Below are 27,100 nucleotides of genomic sequence, written 5' to 3'. Positions count from 1 at the left end.
GTGTGTACACCCTGGGGAAAATATATAATATATAATTTATTTGAAATGCATTTATTTAATGTTAAGTGTACTACAAATACATTTTCATATTTGTATACATAATAAAAATAGCCTTCAATTGTACTTTTGGTATTGGATTGGTATACTTAAAGTCAGATAAGTTGGAACAACAAATTTTGTACTTACAGTAATGCACTTTAATTGTGCAGAAGTATAGTGCTGAAGTCCAACTAAAGATATAACTAAGTGTATCTGATTGTGCTAAAGTGGAACTATTGCAAGTATACTTCAGGTACACTTTGAATATTTTGCATTAAAGACTATTATTCAAAGATCATACAATTCTCGCCAAAAGTGACATTAAAACACATTTTTGGCTTAATTTAATAAGAAATGTGCAATGTGCACAAGTAGCACTCCAAATAAAGTTTAATTATTCAATTTAAGTTTAACTGTAATTTTTATATAAGTATGAGCGATATGTCAGTAAATATGGTAAACGATTTGAACTATACATATTATGAAATAAATGCAAAGGGCAAATGTTTTGATTGGTGTGTAACTTGAAAGCGATTGTTCTCTCAGAAATGAAAATTTTCTCCAATTGTACTAACTAATACCACATTTTCTATCTTTACCACAGACATATGCTAAGATTACATTACCAACATCTTTGAGATCCTACTAGATACTAGTTTCTAAACCTGTCCGTCTAATTTTTAAACGAAAATGCATTTATAAGTGACCAGATGTCAGCTAATGTGACCTTATTGTGGAAGACTTATAATTGTGATTTAAATAGCACGATTTAAATAGTCTGATTCACACAGGAAATCATGAATGTGGCTTTCTCCAAAGTCTCGTTATAACAAGTCCTTTCACTTGGCGGCCATGTTCTTAACACCCACAGGCAGCTATTTCCAGCTTTGCAAGTTCAGCTCATATTTACTTGAATGGGGAGAGACAGAAATCTCTGCAACAGTTTTTTAAAATAGTAACATATTTCAAACAAAGGAATCAAATTTGACAACAACAGTATCATAAAATGCACATATATGTACTCTACAGGTGGACTATCTCTGCTTTAGTCTCTGGTTTCTCGAACAGACAGGGTCATCCTGTGCATCAACACATTTACTACAGTAGTTTGAAAACTCATTGTTATTTATGAAAACTCGACACCTGTTTAACACAACAACATTAGCACTGATTAGTACTAACTGGTGTGATATATAAAAATAAATAAAATACAATTCTTGAAAACATCACATACTGTATAGTTAGAGCTTATGCATAGGCCTGTTTTACAATGCCTCTCACTACCAATCAAGGCTTGGGCCACAAGTCAGAAATACAGTATTTTATAGAGATTAAAATAATGTTTTCTGTTCGAGGTGTGATTCTCCAGCTGTTATTGGTCTGAAATGATTTTTCTTTTTATTATAGAGAGAGAAAAGAGACATACGAATGAAAGGTTTTGTGGAAATAACCATGAACCCAAAGCAAATGACGTCAAATTCTGAAAAGTCCCACCCAGCACTTCACACTTTCGAAAAAAACCAAAACATTTTATTTACATTTACAGCATGGACCGTATGAACTACAATCTCTGGTATTTTATTTTATTTTTTTCCATGGTTAACGTTTAGTTAGCTTTATCCCCATACAGTAGCATTATGAATTGATCAGCAAATGTGTAGTTGACAGAAATATGATTGGTTATTTTTCAATAACAGTTCGTGTAGAAATATGTCAATAAAGAGACATTCTCTTGCCAAAAAAATCACTTCAGTTCAGCATAGAAATCTAAAATGAGTTACCAATAACAAACAGATCACAAGAAGAAAACAAAAGAGAATTTGCTTAGTCCAACACCACAGATTTTCTATGTACTGTAGGCCATGTAGGTTTCAATGATCTAGTCAAGTAGCTTCTGTAACTGATGCAGTGCTCAGGAACACTGAAGCAGATAGGAGCAAGCTAGCATTCATATACAGACCCTCTGAAAACAGAGACATTGTCCTCTTTTTTTATTTTTTTTATAACAGCACTACGCTGTTTTTTCTAGTTTCCCAATTTATCCCATCTATTATGTACAATAAAAAGGTAGAAGCATTTTTTTTAATTGAATACAAAAATTAATGAATAATAATAAAAAAAAAACACCTATGCTGGGAAGCAAGTTCATCATTTGATAATAATTCATCTTCCATATATAAACGGCAATGAGGGTAAAAGGAAACATCTGGGGCCACCAAAAAATGAAAATGTAAAATTAAATCCAAAAAGAATCATGTAAGATGAAATATGTTTTCTTGTCACATTCAGTAGATGATTCTGTTAATTCACTGCTAAAATGTGAGATTAAAACCTTACATACACAATGTTGTGTGATGAATTCCCTGCTGGCAAACACATCTATTTAAAATGAAACTTGTCAACTCATGTGATGAATTAGAGGTATATACTTCATGTACCGTTCTGATGCCTTTGACAAATGAACCTATTAGGTTTACTTCAGCAGTTGACTGGTGAGACCAGTATCACATCTTCTTATCATGCCGTCCAAAATGATTAAAAGGGGGAGAGAGACATCACACATCAGCTTTTATGCTGAGAAACATTTTGAGAAAGCAATACACAAACTGGTGAAAAACAGAGTTTCATGGCAGAGCGTACAAACATACAACTTTGCACATATGGACACACGATACATTCACACACTCATGTTAGGTGAGTCAAACCATTCCATTACATTGAAAAGTGATTTCAAAATACAAAACAGAACATACAATTCTTTAGACAATGGTAAAAGAATAACTATATGGTATATGGCAGATATAACACAAACATATAAAAGAACACATACACAGTAAAAACAAGTGGTTTACAAATAAGCTCTATTGAAAATAATGCAATTATAAAAAAAAAAAAAAAAAAATGTTTTAAGCACTGGGCTGCCCTCTGATTGTGTCCAGTGTGGTTTTTTTTCAGTAGGTCATTGGTTTCCATAGTAACATTAGCAGGCTATTTTTTAGTTCCTCATAGCCATTTTTGTCTGAAACTCGCACAACAAACGATCTTAGAAATCATTTTGCCTTGTCCTCAGCCACTCAAGAGTTATTTCATATGTTGCATTTGGTTAACATACTATTATATCCCACACACATGTGGCATTGGGGCTGTAATTGTAATAGCCTGATGTTCACTGGTATAAAGAATTCATTTTTATATTCATAGGTTGTTGGCATTTACAGTTATAAATATATTTTGTGAAAAAAAAAAAAATGCTGAACCTGAAATGCTGAATTTCCAGTGCCAGCTTTTAGACACTATCTTGACTTAAGGGCTGTAATTCAAGGCAATTATGCAAACCTGTTTTCTGAACTGAAGTTAATTGATGTGTGCTCCGAACACTGGCTTCTATAAATACTAGAAATATGTAATATCTCACAAGCTGCATTTGCAGAATAATCCTGGCACTGACAATGAAAGCGTTCTCTTTTTTTGTTCAGTAATAGGATTTTTCATGAGGAAACGTAACCATTTATACACCTCTCTAGAGTCACCCCATCCATCAGCCCCACCATTCATATCTAAGTGCTCCATGCGTTTTAAAGTCTGCTTTTTTCAGTGGCCAGTTCTTGTTTCCAGTGTCTCAAAAAAAACGAAAACACATTGGTGTGAAGGGATGTAATATGCCACAACTAAAAAACAAAAACACAACTCTTGTCTCATTGCTCTAATAATCATGGCAGCTGACCTTAATTCTACCAACAAATGAAAAGTAAACCATTCATTTCCCAAGTTCTCAAAATGAAAAAGAAAAAAAGAAAGAAAATGATTTCATGATTCAGTCACTTCACATATCTTTAAATAAATAAGATCTGTAAAGACACTTGTAAAATAATTATACACCCTGGCTCTCACTGACATTGCTTAATGTCTTAATGCACACTGTCATCTTCATTACGACAGCGCGTCCGAACCAAAATTTAAACAGCATTAGTAGAGTTTGGTTCATCCGACATGGTCAAATTTGCGTCTCCTGCACATTATCCTTTGAGCTGGCTTGGATTATTAAAGGTTCATGAACTGAACTATGCAGCGAGCTGAGAGCAGACACATGGTTATAAGAAGTTTTGTAGGAGTTATAGTGGTTGTAATGCTCATGCTCCAGGGGTGAGAGAGTCAGGTGACTCCCCAAGGCCGGAACCCTCGTCAGATCCTCGTGTACGTTGATGTTCTCGATGGTGCGGATCGGCCCATCATGATCCTGGTGGTGATGCTGCTTGCGCATCTTGTAGAATATTATTAGCATGACGGCCGCCATGAGTGTGATTGCCACAAAGCAGCCAATGATGATCTTGGTGGTTTTCATCACCTCCTCCAAACCATTGAGAGCGCCATCAATGTCTATATCAGTCACAGGAATGGTGTACGCTCTCTCGGTGGCAATAGGTGTTCCCCTTGTGGTCGAAGAGGACGCCCAGCCAAAAGATGGCTGCACTGGTGTCCTGCTCTCCCCATCGATAACGGTTTCAATTGTCTCTACAGTGACCGTAGTAAAGTAACTAACGCCGCTGTTGTCAACGGATGTCACATTGAGAACAGCAGAGGCCGAAATGTTGCCTAGCATGTTGCTTACAATGCAAGCATAGGTTCCTGTGTCCTGGATGGTGACGTTGGTGAAGCTTAACGTTCCGTCGTTTTGGACGGAGATGCGCATCTTTAGCGCCCCATGTGTTATGATGGAGCCATTTGGTGTTAGCCAGCTGACCGAGGTCACTGAATTCGTCCGACATTTGAGCTCTGCCGCCATTCCTTCAGTCAAATTGAGGTCGGCAGGTGGCTCGACGATAACGGGTGCGTAGCACTGAAAGTAGCTCTGGTCCAGCTCACCGATGTACCGCCCCTTGAGGCTCGGAGGGGAATTGCAGCGGGCGCAGCAGCTTGTGTTTGTTGGTACAGTCTCTTTCAGCCACCAGCTCAGCCAAAGAATATCACAGTTGCAGTTCCAGGGATTGTGGTGCAGATGTACTCGCTGCAGGTGGTGCAAAGGCATAAAGAAATCATGGGGCAAAAAGGTAAGGTTGTTGTGAGCCAGGTTGAGCTCTCGTAAAGAGTGCAGGTCGTCGAAAGAGTTCCGCTCTATGGTTTGGACTTGGGCGTGCATCATCCACAGCTTCTGAAGATGGACGAGACCCTTAAAAGAACTGGGCTGAATGACAGTGAGTTGGTTCCCGGACATCTCCAGCTCATCCAAACGAATCAAGGGCTGAATATTGGGAACCTCTTTGAGGTTACACATGCCCAGATTCAGGTATCGAAGATTACTCAAGCCCTGAAATGCTCCACTGGAAATGTAGGAGAGACGCTTCAGCTCTCCCAAGTCCAACCGCCGCAGGGAGGGCAAGCGACTGAAGGCATCAGACGGTATGCTCTCAATAGGGTTATTCCTAAGCCACAGCTCTTTCAGTTTTGATAGATACTCAAAGGCGCCATTTGGGATGGTCGTGAGGCGATTGTCAAAAAGTTCCAGAGTGTTAAGGCTGGTCAGCCCATTGAAGGCGCCAATCTCAATGTTACGGATGTGGTTTCTGCTGAGCTGAAGAATTTCAAGGTGTCGCAGATGCTTGAAACTGTCTACTTTGATGACCTGGATCTGATTGTCCTGAAGGTTTAGATACCGTGTATTGGTGGAAATGCCATCAGGGACATCCTTTAGCCCTCTGCGTGTGCAGATGACCTTACTAAACTGATTACTGCAGGAACATACAGAAGGACAGGTTTGGGCTCGTACCAGTCCAGCGACAACAAGCAACTGCAGGGCTAGAAGCAGAAGAAACAAGGGGTCAAACCAAGCCCCTTTCCATCTAGGACCTCTCAACATCTGGCGCTGATGGTAAGAGGTCATCTTGTTCAACATTCATAATTTAATGCCCGCTGAGTTTCTCTCCCCGAACATTTATGGGCAATCTGAAAAAGAGGAAAGAGGAAAATAAATCTGTTAGCATAGTATGTCATGTTGAATTGTCAGAGTATAACATGATGGTAGTCAAACAGAACATCAAATTCCACTGATGTTCTGCTATTTATCAAGAAGAACATTCTTCTGTCAAATGGAAATGAATGTACATTTCTGATATTCTGATGAAAACAAGGATTGTTGTTTAGGCAGTGCACATGCACTGATGTGATTGATGAATGGAGCATCATTACCACAGAGAAGCACACACAATACAATACATTCAAGATGCAATTTCTTGATTTGTTTTTGCACTGTACTGTATGTAATAGCAGATCTGAACTTAGTCAACGAGTTCACTCTGATCAACAATTTTTTATCCCCACTTTCAAGACATTTTCTACAATAAACACAGTGAAAAAAAAAAAAAAATTAATTCAAAAGAAAAACTAGCCACACCCAGTAAAGGAAATGCATGTGTGATGTTACTGTAATTCTTAAAAGCAAGATATTTTTTGAACATTTGTTTCATTAAAATATTATCAAGTGCCTAGTGTGAAATTCCCTAAAGCCCCCGTAATCATTTATGCCATGCACTAAAATTATATGTATGGAAATCCTGTCACAACAAGCTGTCGGAGGGATGGATTAAGGTGCAGACAGGTCCATCACTGGGCATATCTAGCAGATAAGGGTGTGTACTTGGCTTGTATATTCAACTCTATGTGCTTGCACATGCTATGAAGATACAGAGCAACCGAATATCAAAACACACAAGAAATGTGCCACTGCTACATCACACACTATATTTAAAATCCCTTCACCCTGCAAGTCTCTGCTCTCATTACCTGCTCAAGTGTTCTTATGAAAAATAAGATGTATTATTACCTATGCTGTTTGCAAATAGGTTACTATAATCCATATTGTTATAAATAATGAGAGGGAAATAAAAGGAGACAGAAATTCAGGACCTCTGAAACTCGTTTTGACAAGCAAAATTGAATTTCTGTGTATTATGAAGTGAAGCAACTGAGTATCTTGAAATACATAGAAATGCTTTTATTTTTGATATCAAGCGAGCTATGTTATAATTTCTCTCATAATCTCTCAACATAGAAATGAAATAAATATGAGACAGATCAGTATGGCAACAGGCGCTGTGAACTGAAGATGCATGACACCAATAAAAACATCAACCTCAGTGCATGAGTGGGTTGCATGCTGGTTGATATACAGTAAATAAATGCTGCAGATGATTGTGAACTTGACTTTTGTCAGTATTAGATTAGTCTGTTGTTAGAAGCAGTCTGAATCCAGACTGAAAAATATTACATACTTTGTCAGTGATGATCAAGTTTAAATATCCCAGTCTCCTTAGAAAAAAAATAATGATTCAATTAGAATTATCCATCTCTCTTGTCTGTAATATCCTAGTTAAACGTCTCGGATGGTCTCACTGTGCATCTGTGCTGCTGATCATCTTATAAAATTGTTAAAAGTGAGGACTCAGATTGATTTAGTCACAGTGAGATGTTAATCTCACTAGTAGGCAATGAATGTTAGTTAACAGCAGCGTAATTGACACCTTACTGTGAGAAGCTGAGAGAACTTCCAATGGACGTACATTTAATGGGATGCGTGAGGTAATCAGGGCATGTCCTGGCAGGAGCCTCTTTTTCATTACCAAAAATAACCATGGAATTTACAGAGGTAGCAAGCTAATCTCTCAGGTATTGATTGAGTGATTAGCTCACATCAACTGCATAAAATGCATAAAACCTACAAGTATAGAACAAGTATAAAACAGCAAGTTTTAGGCAGGTACTAAATTTTCTGACACACTCTTTTCACAATTGTCGCATTCAAACTCATGTGTCTGACATATTTTAAACCAGTCCCTTTCTGTCTGATTATGCAAAGGCCTCATTATACACTCAGAAAAAAGATACAAAACGGTCACTGGGGACATAGAGCGCCCTTTAAAATGGTACTAATATGTACACTGTAGGAAGTAATATGTACAATTTAGGGGTAAATTATTTTTTAAGTACTAATATGTACCTATGGCAGTGCTTTTATGGTTATTATAATTAAGATATAAATATGCTGCAGTGAAAATTCTAAATAATTTGATGATAATTGTTGGGATGGTTAGATTAAGGTGTAAGAGATGGGTCAACAGTTTAATTATAAATGTACAGTAATTACATAAATTAACTACAGATGTAAATACATGCAGGTATTTTTTTTTTTTTTAATATAAGCACAATGTTAAAACATATATGAACACAAAGTGCACTGTACCAAATGATTCATTTAAAAGTACATAGTAGTTAAGGCCACTTAATATAAAGTGGCCTCCCAACATTTTAATGATCATAAACAATTCCATATTATTCAAACGCATATACAGTACAAGGCTTGTACTTGTTCTTTGTTGATGATGATGAATCTTGAAAGTAAAGCACTAATCTAATGCTTTTTGACTGAATTTTCCCCCGCAGTACACTTTCCAAAGCCTGCATATTCCTTGAGGTCTCTTACACCAATCAAATTAATTACTTTAGTGCTCCACAGATAAAGCTTTAACACATAACACAGACACAAAATAAAGACATGGATGAAGTTGATGAAACAGATTTTTTTGAGTAAACAATTTTAAATTGGCTTCTTTACAAGGTAGAAGATTAATAAAATAAAGGGAAATTAGTATAAAAATCGAATAAACATTAACCTCCTTCAGAGAGCTGTTGAAATGCCACCCCCCAGCATTTAAACAAATTTATTTTAAAATCATCTCAAATAGACATCCTATTCAAAATATCTTGTGCTCAAACATTATGTTCACATGAGTGCTACAGTCTAAGCTCATTTGCGATCAAAAAGCACAGCTGTAAGTTTACTGGTGGCTATAACTTGGTCTCAGTCATTTTCTGCAATTTACTTCAAAGTCAGTCTGATAGCTCTTTAAAATGCTAAGACATCAGAGAGAAGACGTTTTTTAACAGCTCAAAAAGGACACTAGGAGGGACACTAATTAAAGTCATTATACCAACTGCACTCTATTGCACTATTGCTCATTATCATTTTATGTTGTTTATCCCCAGATTACAAAATAAATATTTAAAAAATCAATAAAAAGAGCTCATGATGATCTGGATGAATATCCAATCTTTTCCCATGGCAGGGTTATGTATTTTGTAGCCAATCAGCCAATTAATATTCACAGAATCTTATAGCTTATCCTTGGAAGCAATCTTTCAGTACACTGTGCTACTCTGTTTGTTATCTCGGTAAATCTCTGTTTCCTTCTTTTAGGACACCAAGGATCTCCACAAGGACAATGATCGATTTAGTGTTATAGAGGAATATACATCCAAATGCAGTCAAGTCATGGCTGTGTTTTGAGTACAAAGCGGTAAACATCTTACACTAGACACCTAATAAAATGTGTGTGAAATATTTAATGCTTTTAGCTAAGGTAAATGCTATGTGCATAAATTCCTTTTAGCATTTTCATTGCTGGGGTTAGAGGCAACAAAAAAATTAAAGAAGCAGTTATTAATTCAATCTAAATTTTATGTAAAGAAATGTAAATACACAGTACAATGTTCTGGAGTGTGCTCTGCTTATCTGCCGTAGAAGTATAAAAAGACAAACCAAACAACACGCTAAAGTGAGTTCTCAGGAGACACTACGTTGGCTCCTCAGGACCTGGAAACAATGGCTTACAGAATGGATTTTGCTTATGGGATGCCTGCCAAGGTCTTTACTTAAATGGGTAGACTGTGTTGAAGCCAAAGTAGAGACTTTACAAATGGCAGTCCTCCATTTAAATTCACAAAGACTGAAGTGCACAATAAGTACATGTCATGTTCACCTTGAGTAGACAGTGACATTAAACAATGGGATAAAACTGACGTTGTATGTAGTATGATTTCAAAGTAACTGGGAAAAGTATGATCTGATTCTGCAATTTATTTCATGCTCTTTAAAATTATTGCAATGCTCCAGCTCATTAAAAAATCCTTTACTGCATTAAACAACAAGGTGTACAATGCAATTCAATTCAGCATCTGAATGTCAGTATATTCTAAGGAGAGTGATGCACATCTTTCAATTGATCGAAGCCCTATCCTACCGGTGTGTTTAAACAAGTAAAAAATCAATATCTTACTTGCCTCTTAGAAGGGCCTTTCAAGCAGTTTAGCCAGAGAAAATAGATACAAAACGAGGGAGTAATGCAAATTACTCCCACATAGATCTTCCTCAGCTTCCTCTGTGCATCCAGTAGGAGTCTTAGCCTGTCAAGTCATTTAGACTGAAGCATCTATGGCCAGGTATAATCGCCATAATCACTGGATTGTGCCAAAATAACTTATGCTGCCTCCATTATCATAATGACACTGATGAATAATCAGATGAAATGGCCGTAATCACTCTTTTTCCCCCCCTCACTCTTCTCAGGCTGTGTGGGTGGATCAGGCTGCAGGGAGATGATCCATGGATCTAATGTTTTCCACCAAAAATGCCTAAAGCCTAAACTTTATAATGTTAGTATTGATGTTGCAGTACTCACATCTCGGTCTTGATCTCAGGGGCCATTTTGGGTTTGGTCTTGACTGTCTAATACTATATGTCTATTCATAAAGCTGCTCTGGTTTGCACATTACATGACGGACTGGCAGCCAAGGGTTACACATTACACAATATTTCACTATTGGAAGAACCCCAGACTGTCTTGTTTACCAAAGGCATGCGCTATAAGAAACTCGCGGTCCAGAATTTCTGTGCTGAATTGCAGCAAAAAAAAAGAAAAAAAAGAGAAACAGAAATATACTTTGTCCTGTATCCTGCTCTCTCATTGGCTGTATGTTGTAGCTGGTGTCATTTTCAGTCATAATGCATTTCATACTGCAAGGCTCTGAGTCACAGACAGGACAGATATATAGCCCCCTTTTCTGAGCCGCTCTCAGAGGGACTGTTTAATAGCCGCATTCATCGTGAAACTCCCTAATTAGCACATTATTAGAAAAGGCAAAGATTTGCAAAGATTCATTAATAAACCTTATATCTGTTGGTGAATCTGGATCATGAATGATTTACGTTAACATAGACACATTTAGGTAGATTCGGGGTGCATTCCCTTCAAAAACAAATTAATCCACTGCATCTTCAGCACCTCAGATGTCGGGAGTAAATGACGACTACTATGTTCATTACTACATCCAACAACAGAACACCTCAATAGCTTCGGAGACATTCTTGTCTACATCTGCTCCGGCAGTGAAACAATGGTAGACTGATGACAGCTCACTCAGGGCAGGTCTGAGGTAAAACACCAGTCCAGTCTCTGCTGAAATGCTACTGTCAATCAAACTATCATGGGAGGGGCCTGTCTGTGTGACATCACAAAGACAGGCATTTGAGACCGGCACGATTTGAGAAAGGGGTAAAAATTTTAGTAGAAGAAAAAAGAAAAAGAAAAAACACTGGGTGGATTTTTACCATTATAGGGTGGTTGTGTACACACATTGCCAACACATATTTCAGTTCAAACAGCTTGTAAAAGTACATGTAGCATCCGATGACCACTTTAAATTGTGTAGTGTATACGCAGTTTAAGGGGATTTGGGATTTTCTTTCAAAACCTGTCAAGACCACAGCTGCAGGGATAATGACTAAATTGCCAGTGCACTGTCCGATTCATTTGTTAACATTATTAATGTGATTGGATCTAAAACTTACTGCTTTAAATGCAATCAACATACTGTAAATAAATATATGCACTTATTTGTAATTTGATTTCTTTTGTTATTGTTGTTTTGTTTGTGGCTTTTCTTTAGTCACAAAAAATATTATTAATTAGTTCTGTCAAATGATTAATCGTGATTAACCACATCCAAAATAAAAGTATCTGTTTACATTATATATGTATGTGTACGGTGTATATTTATTATGTATATATAAATACACAAACATACAGAGAATATATATATATATATATATATATATATATATATATATATATATATATATATACAGTATAATATTTAGGCTTATGTGTTTATACATTTGTATACTCATATTCTTATATTTTATTATATATATATTAAATATATACATGCATGTGTTTGTATTTATATATGCATAATAAGTATACACCGTAGACACACATACATTATGTAAAAAACTTTTATTTCGGATTAGATTCATCACGATTAATCGTCTGACTATTAATAATGTTCATAAAAAGTATTTGTATGAGAACAAGCATTTTATATTCTAATATGATGTAATTGAGTAATATCACAAGAGCAAGAGAACTCTTTTTGCAAATATCAGCATGATTGCAAACGTGATATTGATTTTACACAAACATTCAGTAAACGAGAAGCTAATATTAAGTGACTTACATTTTAGACACAATTTTTAAAAGGTTTTTGCAGCAACAAACTGTTGTTTATTTCCAAGCAAGACACAGTGTGACAAGCAGTGTTCTGTTACTGAATGAATCAGCTTCTTTGAACAAAGAAGTTGAATAAATTATTCCACAACTTGCTCATTAATTTATTTGCTGCACATTCTGTGGGTTTTAGTTTGATATTATTTAATGTCACTTATTTTTCCATCAACTTTTTTCACAATTATATATTAACATTTATTTAAATTAAACATTTTATTTAAATATTTCTATATTCAGAATATTATATTTAAAACATTAATCTCATAACATTGTTTACACAGTTATAATTGTAGTAAAAATATATTTATATATTATATAAAAAATATATATTTTTTCAAGACATCATTTAGGCCGTAAATGTGGATCTTTCAGATGAATTTAAGGATTCTGGTCTGGTTTGGGTCTTGACCTGGTCTCAGTTCAGGTGGTCTCGAGTACAACTCTAGTTAGTACTGGGATTTCCTTATGGTATCCTGCTAACATTCATCTAATATTACCTAGTCTTTAATAATAGGTTCATGTAATTACTATTGATATTTGAACATCCCATTAGTCTTGCCACTTTTAATATCTCTACTAATAGTATCAATCTGATGAACTTGTTAAAGAAACTACCTCAGAATTATCATTAGCTCAGCCCAGATACCCTTGGGCCTTCAGTCGAGAGCTCCAACTTTCAAGAGTTTGAATCTGTGAAGATAAACACAGGCACAAACACACAGAGAACCACTGGCAATTTAATTATTTTTCCTCTGGCCTATTAAATCAAGAAAATGAAATTGCAATCATTACTTGTAAGCATGTTAGCAACCCTCACTTGGGAAATTATGACCTTCCACAGTTAATTTAGTCACCTATTTATATTCACAGCATAAAGAGAACTTGCATTCTCTAATGAACAACATTCAGCTGTGCAATACTACAGGGAAACTCAAGTTATAGATGAGTTACAGATATTGACTTAAATCAAATCCACTGTCTATATTTATGGCCAGTTACTAAATCATTAGAGGACCTCATGCCGATAGTCAGTTTTATGGTCTTGCGATGGCCTTAAATATTGACTGTAATCATTTAACCATGAGATATGGCATGTACTGTCCTGCAGAAAGCTATTTGGATTTGCTGGAGAATAGACGATGCAGTGTTGTATTAAGCATGTGACTGCAAAACTCAGGCAGAGGCAGGAGCAGTGGGGGTAATTTATTGGCTGTGGGATGGTGCACCCCCATGTTCCTGATGTCGTGAGGGCCTTGTTAGCAAAAATATTGGTGCACTTTTAAACTGTCAGGACTGCCAAACCACATCCCACAGTACTGCAGCAGGATAGTGAAAAAAGCTGGTTATTGATATTTTTTTGCACTGAAACCATAACGCCATTGGTCATGAAACTAAAGCACGTAGCACAGTTGCGCCAGTTAACACAGTTACTTAAAGCAATTCTCGACAAACTGATGTCTCTGCAGCACCGAACATTTCTTTGTAGCTTTTCTGAACACTACGTGGGAACATTAGGACCTTATAAGATTTGCCCATATAACATTAGACCCTTCATCACAACAGGCCCTAGCAGATAATCTATCAGAGCAGAAGTGTTTGAACAACTTGTATGTTGCTCTCCAACCACATCCCTGGGAGAAAATCCATATTGTAATGGGCTAAGTTGTGGAGTAAGAATACAATTACTAGACAAAGAGTGACTTGGCAGGAGTTGGCTTTGGTGAATATACACAGCTGGAGGAATAAGGATCTTGCATATTCTCATTGTGATTTTTTTTAGTGAGCTGTTCACAACTCAACTGTCTATGAGTAAAACACAAATATATTAAAAAAATTAAAAGTCTAAAGAAAGGTTGAGAAAAGAATTCATTATTACACTAACACCCGTTTTGTTAAACTTTATTCCCCCTGCTGTTTCCCCCCGTGGTTAAGTCAAAGTACTTGTGATATTTGTAGTGACAGAGCACAAGACACTCTTCTTCCAGACTATGCAAGCAGAGCGATAACTCCTGGTCCTGGCCCCTTCAGTTTACTTCAGTGTTCAAATTGAAAATCAGGCAGGCAGAGTGCTGACCATGCTAAAACACAGCAGACAGCAGTCTTTAAAAGCACACTGCACTGACCCCTGAATGCAATATAAACGAATCCAGAATCACAGGGACTGTACCTCATGAAATATGAAATGTAAAATCAAGAGTCACCTTTCAACATGTACCTGCAGTATTCTGGACCTCACACTATGCCCATATGCACAACATATGCTGTACAATGAGAATCTTATATTATTAATCTTTTTATTTTTTATTTATTAATTTTAAAAAGTTTTTGCACTGAAATGTATAAAACAAAACAAAAAAAGTATTTTTGTATAAAACACTTAAAAAAAAAAATCACATTATTACCCTAATTGTTATGCAGCCAATCCATTTTTAATAATAAAAAAATGAAATCAGAAAAATTAGTCCCATTTTATATTATATTAGGACTTAACTACTATGTACTTTTAAATTGTACGCTTAAATGAATCATTTGGTACAATGTACATATTGTGTAAATACATTTTTTACAGTATATTGCATGTAATTCATTTCTGTAATTACATCTATAATTACACTGTTGACCTGAGTCTTATACCTTAACCCCAAACAAGTGGTCCTTGTTTCTTACATTTTAATAAAAAATTCATTCATAATTCATTCATTCATACATTGTATACATAGTGTGAGACTGCTTTGATGGTTCATATATCAATATATAAATGGAATAGTCTTAAATACTGTATTATCATCTTAAACGGTATGTGGCACACTCTTTCTGCAATCTTGCTGTATCTCATGTGTACAGGTGCTTTTTACATACAAGAAACATATCCAGTGGCAAATCGTAAGTGGTTGCCGTGGTAACAAACAATGATACATTTTTGTTAAAGTGAAGGAAAATGTCCTATACTGAGGCTATCACTAAATATTGACAATTAGGAAAATCAGCAATTTTGCATATGATTGTTTTCTTTGTTGTTTTAGATAATGCATATGCTCACTTGTTTCTGTGAAGGACCCAATGAAGCTATTTTTCCATAGGTACTCTATTCTCTCAGACACACCATTGAACATATTTCATAGCTGAACTAATCCTTTAATTGTATACATTTATGTGACGAGTGGGGCGGGCCGAGAGCCATGGGAACGGAGCGAGGCCGGTGGAGTGATTGGAAATCAGCGACACCTGCGACACTCACCGGTCTCAAGTCCCACGGAGGAGATTGGAAGGATACAAAAGAGGAGAGACGACAGTGAAGGAAGAGAGTGGACCAGGCCTGAGCTTTACTTTGTGTTTGGTTTTTATTTGTGCACAACAGGGGCTGTCACGCTGTTTTGTATTTATTTTGTAATTAATGTATTTATTTGAATGTCTGCCGGTTCCCGCCTCCTTCTTCCAGATGATTGTGAAGTTTTTACATTATTAAAATGTATTTTTCAGTTTCATTAAAATTTTTGTTAAATAAATCAGTAAATCGAACTGCTTACGTTATTGTGTAGGTAACTGCACAGAAATATTACCTCACAGCACCCAATGTCAAACCAGCGATAATACCAGTATAATGCATCCAACCATTCTCCAAATCCCTTTTCCTGTGTAGGGTCGCAGGGATGCTGAAGCTTATCCCAGATTCTTGGGCTGAAAGGATAACTGCCTTTCTCTATAATTGTAGTACCTGTAGTACTAATACCCTTCTCAGTGAAGATACATATGTACAGTAGCATATAAAGGCTCAACTAAGCTTATGTTTAATAGCTTTCTGGCTAGAAATTAACTTTAAAAAACATTTAACCAAATTAATTTAAATTGGCCCAAATTAGCAAGAGTCATGTATTCTGAGCTGCATGTACTGATATGACTTGTAAATGTTCATTCTTTACTCTAGGGAAAAAAATGTTGTAGGCATAGTTACATATGTAGCGCTTAATATCTTCTATTAAACATGCTAAAGATATGTAGTATTTTATGCTAAAGTCATAAAGTAATTGTTGATTGAATTACTTTCCTCCTAACCCCATAGTACAAAGGCAAAGCTTTAAATCCAAAAAAAATAAATAAAATAAAAACATCTAAAAGAAAGGCTAAAATGTCTAAGCAGCTCTGCTCTGCTGTGGTCCCTGTTTGACGCTAGTATGATTTAAGGAAAAAAGGGCAGAAAGAGTGAAGCACACTATGCATCGTGGTTTTTCAGAGAACAGTGCCATGTTTTGCTGCAGTGAATGCAGGCTTTCCTCTTTCAAGTTGCTGTGATTTTAATTCACCGACTGGACCCCACATTGTGTCCAGGCTGTTGCACAGCAGTTGTGAGTCAGAGCTTACTCTTACTCTCTCTCTTTGTCTGTCTACTTCTTTCTGTATCCCTTTCTCTCACACAGACAGCTTGCTTAGGAATAATTCATGGCTTTGCATTAGAGCTTCTACAGTCACTACTAAGCAATTGCAAAAGCAAATTGATACTGTTGTTTACAGTTTTTATGGTCTGTATCTTCGAAATGGGTGTTTTAATAATGGCTGAGATCAACCAAGTTCAATTCCACTTTGAAGTGCTTGTCATTGTTTCCTGTTAAATCTACTGCGCAGCCAGTCCATAATACATTGCTCTGGCAACGAGAAAGAGATACTGTCAAGAGTATACAGCATGACTGTTTTCATCTCACATCAAACGGAATGGGAATTTACAATGCTGCATGGCACACTACGTTATGTAAACATCTGAGGTCCTACACCTCCATTTGTGCAAGGTACCGCTCATATATTCAGTGTCACTTTAAGGCAAGTTGGTGATGCCCCGGGACAGCTATTTTCAGTGTGGGCAATAGGCATCTAAGTACAGCTACAGTACTATCTCCCTGAATGGAGAAAGCTCCAAAAACTGAACTAACATCTCACAATAATGGTACTATAAGTTTTACTTCTTTAGCTCAAACCACACTGTTTATCTGGCTGTATATATATCTCTCTCTCTCTCTCTCTCTCACAAAAAAAAAACAAAAAACAAAACAAAAAAAACATTGGCAAAATATTTCTATGTGTAGCCCATTTCCATCCCTCTATACCATCTCTGTGGACATGTAAACACTCAAGAAAGATCTTGAGAGTCACAAAACATAACTGTCATTATGGCTAAGCTTCAACACGTTCACTCCTTCTGTCTAGGGCATTTCATAAAGGAAACGTCACTCGAGTAACATTTATACAAATGAATTGTAATGGTTCTTGAGGCAGAAACCTTTGAATATTTAAATGAGTGAGGGATTTGAGTGTTGTGGTAGAGGGAAAGATTTTCAGTGAATATCAGCTTAAAGGGACAGTTCAACTGTATTTTTTTTTTTTTTTATTACAAAACATGTCTCACTTGATCCATACAATGAATGTTATTAGGGTCTAGTGTTATTTTGACTTTCAAAATATATTTATATTTTTTGTTTTGTAGAAGAAAGAAAATCATACAGCCTGGTTTATGATACAGCCTGATTATTTCGCACACAAAACAGAAAATAAAATGTAAGATAAATTAATTTGTAAACCATGACAGAATTGTCATGTGTTAACTTTTTCTGAATCTACACATTTTAATTGAATCTACACTTCCATTTATTTATTTTTTTGGAAAGAAATGTATATTTTATTCAGCATGTGTGCATTAGATTTATAAAAAGATGATAGTAAAGACTTTGTTGGAAGTTTCTCATTTAAACATTGATAATAATGAGAAATGTTTCTTAAGCATTTTAGAACGGTTTCTGAAGGATCATGTGACAGTAATACAGGAGTAATGGCTGCTGAAAATTCTTGCAATTACAGAAATAAATTACATTTTTAAAATATATTGAAATTCAATTTTAATTTATGGTAATAGGCCTATTTCATAATATTACTGTTTTGTACTTTAATTTTGATCACATAAATGCAACCTTGGTGAACACAGGAGACAGAAAGTTTTAAAAAATCAAACTGACCCTAAATGTTGGACCAGCAGTGTGTTTCAAATACAAGAGTGATGTTTTGATGGTGCAACAAAAAAATCACTTGAATGAGGTTTACTAATGAGTCTATGTTATTCTGCCCACAATCAGAAAGAGTCATTAGCTTTGCTTCACCTTCCTTTCAATATATCCTTTTTTTCCTGTCAAACTAATGTGAAGATATATCCATTTTGTCTGCCTCTTAAACTGAACTCAAGAGACAGAGGAAGACAGAGCAGAATAGAGAGAGTCAGGAGACTGAGGCAAAGAGTGATAGTGGTGCATTAAAAGGCAGAGCACATACAGTGCAGAGCCACATTCATTATTCATTAGCTAAGTTACCACGTGTAGTAATTAAACACAAAATCTTTGTCTAAAACAGAAATTGTTTTAGCAGAAGATTCCAAAAATGCATTTCTTAGATTGTATGAATGTACACAAGGCATTCAAAAGAATCAATCGTTGGTGATGCATGTCACTGTACAGATACTACAGATGTGGCAGATTCAGTGTTGCCATGAGAACTTAGTGTCTTGGTTTGTGATTCTGCTTAAATTAAACTTGACGATTGAGGAAGGCAAAAATAGAGCACCCAAGAAGAGTGAAGAAAAAGACAACAACTGCCTGACCCTCCTGGTTGGGCACAAATGAAGGAGCCACAGCTAGCATGGTGCTCATCCCATGCATACAGATTGCATTACACAGCCAATCCACTCAAAGAGCCTTTGCTCCTCTAATGCACTGACATGCCTTAGTGTGTGGAAGTGGCCAGTTTCACGCAGTTAAGTGGTCCTCCATGGTCGATAAATACAAGGGAGACTGTTTTACTGATCAACCACCATGCTCAATATCGATAAAGGCCCTGTTACCAAGATGCTAGCCGTTGTCATTATCACACCTACCACTGTTGCTCTCTGAAAAGTAGGACATATACCGGTTGACGCTTCTTATATTGACTCGTGGTGGATGAAGCGAAGCCTGTATTTAAGTCTTCAAATGAGAAGGGTGGTTGCTGATGACAATCTGCTTGATTAATTTAGCGACGTATGGAAGGCCCTCATTTGTTTGCACTGCTGTCAGCAAAGGGATTATCCAGCTGGACACCTGCATCCATTTGCGGGAATGAGATGTGGCTGAAGCGCCGCCTCTGCCGAGGGATCTATCACACCGACACAGTGCTGTCACATACAAAAAACATGAATTACAAGGTGAGCTTCTGCTGCATGCACTCAGTGAGGGGAACGTGCTACAGCAACCCAACATCCAGCTTCTGGGGAGAAGAATGGTGTGAAGGCAACACACTGCCCCAAATCTCATTCAGCACACCTACATGTTCCTGTGAGCTATGTTTTTCACTGTTCAAAACAAATATTTCCACCTAGTCATTAACCTTAATGACTGCACACCACAGACAATGCAGGAGAGAACAGGGGAGTCAAACAGTGGTAACCATTACTTTCCCTGCTTGAGATGACAATAGGAGCAGCTGAGGGCCTCCAAGCTATAATCTGACTGTGGCCGTATAGTCTCCTCCGTCATTAGTATTGACTCTGCATGAAGCCTGGCAAATTGAAGCACTCAGCTGCAAGCATGCCGGCACACATAAATCCAGTGTGCTTCAAGACCCTGAGTGGCTCTCCGAGGAGGCCAGCACATTACCTCAATTCGTTCAGTATTCCAGTATCATAAAACAACTGGAATATTTGGATAGTTGGTAGAATCTCCAACAGAAACCAAATGAAGTGGCTTAGGATGAAATCAATTTTGATACAAGAATTCTCTAGGAGAACAACTATGAAAAAGATCTACCTGTAAACTCTGAACTGATGAGTGAAATCTGAAGCTTATGACCACGTCAACTGCAATCTATATTAGTTTTTCTCAGTCACTTTGGCTCTTCTTACTATTCTCTAATTGAATGAGAAACAACACTTTTTTTTATATAAGACTATATTCTACTATATTCTGCATTATATCTATAATGCAACTGTATTGTACATCACAAGTAGATTTCAACAGTAGAAGTTTTCAAGGAAACAGTCAATACTGTATTGTACACATTTGTATGTATACAGTAAATTTATTTTTGCAGCAATGTGTTACATGTAAACAGAAAATATTCCAGGTCCTAGAATATAAATGACTGCCTGACAAACTTTGATGTTTGGATCATTCTGCATGTGGTGACTAACACAATTAAATAATGATTAGAAGTTGTGAGAATTTTGACAGCTGCACTGAGAATCAACTCATCAGTTTTGATTAGCAAGCTATTTAGTTATTGTGCAAATTGTTCTCTACTCTTGTGCCAAAACACATGCAGTTTACTTAGTCATATGATGTGATCTCAAGTCTTCCTTTCTCTTCGGAGTGTTACAAGCTGTTTGTTAATAGATAAGATCCATAAAGCTGCAAAGACTAGAGTCTGTCACACGCTTGAGGCCCAATCATAATGCACTGGATAGCTGGCCAATCAGAGCAGCTTTTCAGAATGATGAGCTTTGTAAAAAACAACGTGTTTCAGAAATGGGGCATAGAGCAGAAACAATAATTTACAGTATGTGGAAAATAATGTGTTTTTTTAAACCTTAAACCGCATAAACATTTCATTACAGCAAATAAACAAAATACTGTTATTTTTTAGCAACATCATATGAGATGTAATAAGAATCTGGTGTGAACAAGAAAGTAATTTCTAGTGATCAGAACAATCAATCTCCCTTTAGAGTAGAACTGAGGTAGCATACAAGATATAGAATTGCAGTATAAATTTGAACATAAGGAAGCAGACTCACAATAAATTAAAACTCATTGAAATTATGACTGCAATTTTTTAATTAGAAAAGTTTGTCAAAAACATTTGAAACAGGGTTTGAAGATTTCTAGGCCTAAAAGGACAAATACAGTGATGGGACAATAGTATGAGAGAACGCCAGAATGATGCAATAATATGATAAGATAAAACAACAGACAAACACACAATTTATGCATTATTGAATAAATGGCAATATGATCACCTAAACCAAAAGCATCAAGACAAGAGTAAATGTTTTTAGATTTTGCAGCATTTGCTGCTCAACCATCCTGTCCAGACACTTTCTCATAGATAGCAGTATGTGTCAGTATGCGTCTGCCGGGATGTCAAGCTGTTTCGATCAGTATCCACCTCTGCCATAATATTAGGAGAGTCTGTTGGTTGGCATATGTTTTTATTGTGGAACAAGCTTCGACCCTGGACCCAGTATGTATTCTAGGAAGTCTGTGATTTATCAGCCTCAAAGACACGGATCTCTTTGACACACTTCTTTTTGTGAATCCAGGCCAACTGATCTGAAAGGCTTGAAAACGCCAACTGCCTTCAAGTTCCTCTCCCATATCCGGAATATGCTGATAGTGGGAGAAGACATCCTCTTGGGGAGGGGAAGGTGGCTATTTGAAAAGGGGTTCCAATATAATGAGAAACCCAGATTTGTACTGTGCCTTCCATGGCGATGATGACAAACATACAGTGCAATCAAGGCAAAGTGATATTTATAAGCTGAGCTGAGCTGAGAACACCTCCTTCTCTGTCTCCACTGACTAATCTCACTGAACAGTACAATTTATGCCATTTGGCTCATCTGTAGGATATAGTGTTGACATAGGATTTCTGAATTAACAATCAACACGGAGGCTGTTGCTATTGTGTGACAGCACAATCTCTATACCGGGCTCTGGCTGAGCTGCAAAGCCTGAGTATTTCAAATACACAGACATTTATTACAGTTATCGAGGCCTGGGGGCATGGAAGTCAATTTTCATTTTCACTGAAATAAGAGGTTTGTTTAATAAGCTGCTCAAAGGATCTATCTCCATAGATTTAAAATGCGTGAACTCTAACCTCTCCTTTCCTATGCATTTGTGCAACACCCTGGCTCCTCTCCAGTGCACCAAATGTCTGTCAGAAAGGCCGTGTATAGCATTAGACATCTGCTGCAGAACTAAAACCAGTGCAGCATGTTTGCTCCATCATTTATCTGGAGCCATTTGAGCTGCATCCTGTTCCCCAAGACCTACATCTTTTTCTTACGTAATTCACATTAGGCAATCTGCTCCTTGCAACGACCACAGACTAATTATAAATCATACACTGATATCTCCCTCAACAACTGATTCACTGCACATGAAATCACAAAATAAAAGAGACCATGAAGGATCTAAAATGGGTTTGTGCAAAAAACATCAATAGGGTGGACTTACATATCAGTTTTCACAGCTTCACGGGTCTATAAAATAAGCCATTCTGGATGGATCTAATTGTTAGATTGTGTCACTATGCAGGGTAGCTCATTACATATATGCTTGATGAATTTTGCAATGGCTCCCAGTGGGATTTGAACCCATGACCCCAATATTACTTGGCAGGCAAATAGGCAATGAGCAAGGAAACCGGGTTAGGCCATTCCAGGAGCACATTCACCTCAGTGCAGTCTAAATTGTTAAGGGAGATCTACTATGACAACCAACATACTGCAGGTAATAAACCACGGTATCTTCGTTCCGGTACGAATTCATAGAAGAGTAATGTGAGCAGGCATTCACAGAGGTCACATGACCCAGCAACAGCCTTTGGTGATTTCAGAATTATCATCAGCAAGAATCTCCCACTGGAGACTTTATTAAACGTAAACATAAAGCCTGAATAAAATGCATTAAAACAAGAGAGTTTCTTCAAAGCTCAGTCATCCTGGGTACTAGATCAGATATGAGGATTGTTCAAAGTTACAGGATAAACAAAGCTTTACAAGCTTCTGCCTTGTAGTCTGGTGTCCAGTATTTTTTTTAGCATAATGATTCTTTCATTTTTTGGCAGTACTAATGAACGAAACAAACTGATTAAAATTTGAAAAAGATTTAATAAGATATGAAAAACATGAATTTTTACATAATTTTTTATAGTGTATCATTGCTAGTATGGTATTTGGGCTGTATAGTTTAGATGATGTTGTCTTCAAAAACAACAGATAGATTTCATCAATATCCACAAAAAGAATTGAATGTTGGTTGTTGCCATTTCACAATGGCTGACATAAGCATGAATGCATCTAACAAGTGCTATTGATTCTGCAGTAATGATCCAAAGGTCAAACATTTTAACTAAGGAGGAAGTCAGACATTTATCCTACTTTATTCCATAATTGTACTATTGTTACTTTAAATTCTGCTGGGACAGAGTAATAGGCACACGGCACGATTAATAAAACACAATTTTTAAAGAGAAAGCCAGTGTGGCTGTGTGTTTGGCAGAAGCAGCGCTCACCGCTGGCTGGATTATATCTTGTCTAACAGCACTTCCTCTGACCTGAGAACAGTACACCAGTGGTGCGGTCATTCATTTGGCCTCGCTGCATTAACACTCCAGCACTGAAAGAAAAAAAATGATAAAATTTTATAATTTTGTCACAGCCCAATCCTCCCCATTTTTAGCATATATTTTGCATCTAACGATGAAGAAGCTAGTCCATACAATCCTTTTAATCTATGTCATGAAACTTTTTACATTTTGCACAGCATAGTCCACATTAGAGATGTTCTTTATGAAGCATCAGGCTGGGCAGGAGCATTTCAACTGCTTCATTTTTCTCTAAATAGCAGATATTACGGAGGTTAATGTGTGTGATATTGGCTAAATGCTCTCGTTTACTGGCTCCTCCTTGCCTTAGGGGAACTGAATGGTATCCGGCATTTTTTTGGCTCAGCAGACACATTCAATACATTAACACTCATCTTCATGACAGCACACCAGTGCCTGCATTACACGTTGAACCTTGTTTCTTTGAAATGCTTCTGACATATTAACAATCAAATAAGAGTTTGGGGATAAGGAATGTCCAGCCCAAGAATTAATATCAGGTCACAATCTTAGAAAAGAGAGAAAGATAAAGAATCTTTCCACTACAGAAATGTGGAGATACTTTACTGGAAACAGTAGAACTGTAGAATTCTTGCAAATTGCAGATCACTTTAATGTTTTTTATTTTTTATTGTGACCTCAATGGATATGTGATTTTAATCACACATTTAATTTAAGAGAATTAATTTTCTCTAAAATACTGTAATTGAGCTATTTGATTCTTTCATTTAAGCTGGCTAAGATGATTATGGTCCACAGTGGACTGAAAATGCTCAGAACATCTGTCATGGATTATTTGCAGTGAAAGGGAAAGTTAAAGCCCATTTAGTATATTTATCTGACACAGAGAGAATATTTATTATATCTGCAAGCATTAACTTGTCAGATATTGTTGTTGCTATGTAACTGTTTCATTTAGAAGCTTAAGAATGCTTGAAGAAAATTATGCATTAAGGACATCCATAAAAACGAAAAACAAGAATTGGTGCATTTTAGTCTCATTTGATTGAACTTTTTAAACAATACTTACACTGACAAGTATATAATGCAATAATCTGATAATTATATCAGCCCATTTTATTAACCTTCTCATAATGTTCTTTTCTACCATAAACAGTAATGGTTTTCAGCACCTTCCCAAAAAAGACAGCTCCTCAATCCTCAGTCCACTGGTGAAGCAACAACCCACGAATCCATGAATCATCCATCAAAAATTACGTAAGCTCTCTCAAAAACCAATACATGGCACAGAGGCTTTTCCAATGAATCAGACTTGCTTATAGTGTCCATTACAGCACCTCTCTACCCAAGTGAAGTTCTGAAGCCTTGTGAGGGTTGAATGTTAAATGCAGATTAGCACCAGTGTGAGCTGCCAGCCTTCCTGGAACGTCCTGTGTTTTTTATTCCAACCACAAATTAATAATAAGATGGTTATGATGCAATATGTTAACTAATAACATTTACTTATGCGGTATTCAGGAAGCCTCAAAAGTCACTAGGGTCTATTAGAGGCAATGAGAAACAGTTGTGTCGACCATCATGGATACACTGCCTCTTTCCCCTTGTCTCTTTAGAGCATAGCAATGCACATGTGAACAGAATATGAATGACCCAACGCCATATTCTAGCAAAAGTAATGGTAAGTAGAGCAACAGAAAGCATAAGACAGCTGAATAAATATCCCCAAATCTACCACATCACAGCCACAGAAATAAAGCAAATCATAATCCTCTGCAGCATAGATAGATAGATAGATAGATAGATAGATAGATAGATAGATAGATAGATAGATAGATAGATAGATAGATAGATAGATGGGAACACGTTCAAAAGATGAGATGCATCCATTCAGTGTCAACTTAAAATGAAAATAGGTTCGCTTTCAAATAGATTTGTACAAACCGGTTAGATTAGGCTATGGTTCCTTACCCATTTCTGTCAGGAAATGCGAGCTTTGAGGTGATATCAGTAAATGGGAGCATCACTGCAGCCCTCACAAACCCCCAGTGCATGTAGAATCCATGCACGATGTTCGGAGATGCAAGTAAGAGCAGCGCGCTCTAAAGCGCTCGGTGAGCTTTGACAAAGCAAAGCAGGTGCAAAAAAGGGGGAGGGGGGCTGGAAGAGAACAAACCTTCTAAAAAAATCTGTAAAGAAATAGGGAATAAATCTACCACCGTTGACGTTTTGCTGGACACATAAAATAAGGATAGTATCCAAATCCGGGAAGGAAATGTCTAAACCACATGGGTTTTGAATAGCCTCCCTTTGGGTAAAATCCAGTAGAGTTAGTACTTGGTAGGTTTCAGTTAGATCGAGAAGTGCCCTTTAAAACCACTGCCACACACCGCAGTTGTTCAACGCGTACTGGTCCCATGCTCCTCAGATCTTGCCCTCATCCACCACCGCAGTCCATCGATGTAACACAACGTGCTGACTCCGCCGAACGCTGTTGAATGTGTTACAGTATCACCTCACAGCCTCCTTGAGTGCGCACTCCTTCCTCTCGCCTTCATCATTTCTCGTGAGCGATGCCCACTGCAGAGCCTCCTCAAAGTTGAACCGTCAGTTCATCCAGGAATAACGATTTAACTCGCGTTGCTAAGGGAGCTTCTGGCTGATTCTGCCGTTTAATGTCAGCGTACAAAACTTAATAGGTTCCCTTCGTGAATCTCATCTCAGCTCAGTCCAGGATCATTTAAAGCTTTTTTCGTATTGCTTACAAATCGCCGTTGCGCCGGCCAGCTCTTTGTTTCGTCAAAAAAAGTAAATAGAAAGTGTAAACGCACGGAAAGAGTCACCATCTGTGAAAATGTGGCTGAGGAGAAGGGGATATTTGCAGCGATTGACGGATGATATATTAAACCCGGCACTGCGCGTTTGAAACGCATCTGTTGCTGAATGATGCACATCGTTGTGTGTGTGTGTGTGTGTGTGTGCGATCGCAGTCTTTAGTTACTCATGATAAAAAGAGCAGCATGATATCTTTATTTAAACTTGCATTAATTAATATGTGTGGGTTTTTTCTGTAATTATTATTTTCTTCTTTATTGGCACAAATTGATGTGGGATTGCCACCTACCGGCATGCATCGCCCTCTCGGTATTTCTGTTCTCTGCCAACCATCGGCAGGATAACACTACATTTTACATGTAGGAAAGCATTATTGTTCCTTTAATAAAGAACCTTATATACATACATACATACATATATATATATACATATACATATATATATATATATATATATATATATATATATATATATAT

General features: G+C 36.9%; 1 protein-coding gene across 3 annotated transcripts; it reads right to left on the bottom strand.

Annotated features, from left to right (window-relative positions):
- Positions 1 to 1,366: 1,366 nt before the first annotated feature.
- LOC113106258 (leucine-rich repeat-containing protein 4C-like) lies at positions 1,367 to 26,725 on the bottom strand. Of its 3 annotated transcripts, none has more exons than XM_026267981.1 (3): positions 25,761 to 26,725; positions 23,739 to 23,842; positions 1,367 to 5,979 (listed from the first exon to the last, which is right to left on the bottom strand). In XM_026267981.1, the coding sequence occupies exon 3, from the start codon at positions 5,927 to 5,929 to the stop codon at positions 4,034 to 4,036; it is 1,896 nt and encodes a 631-aa protein (XP_026123766.1). In that variant the 5' UTR covers positions 5,930 to 5,979; positions 23,739 to 23,842; positions 25,761 to 26,725; the 3' UTR covers positions 1,367 to 4,033. The 3 variants fall into 3 exon arrangements, with proteins under 3 accessions (XP_026123766.1, XP_026123767.1, XP_026123768.1); XM_026267982.1 differs by having other exon boundaries at positions 23,781 to 23,842; XM_026267983.1 differs by lacking the exon at positions 23,739 to 23,842.
- Between the last annotated feature and the right edge of the window lie 375 nt (positions 26,726 to 27,100).

Source organism: Carassius auratus, chromosome 7 (genome assembly GCF_003368295.1).
Source record: "Carassius auratus strain Wakin chromosome 7, ASM336829v1, whole genome shotgun sequence".
Classification (NCBI taxonomy): Eukaryota; Metazoa; Chordata; class Actinopteri; order Cypriniformes; family Cyprinidae; genus Carassius; species Carassius auratus.
This window is presented reverse-complemented; position numbering and strand designations above follow the sequence as displayed.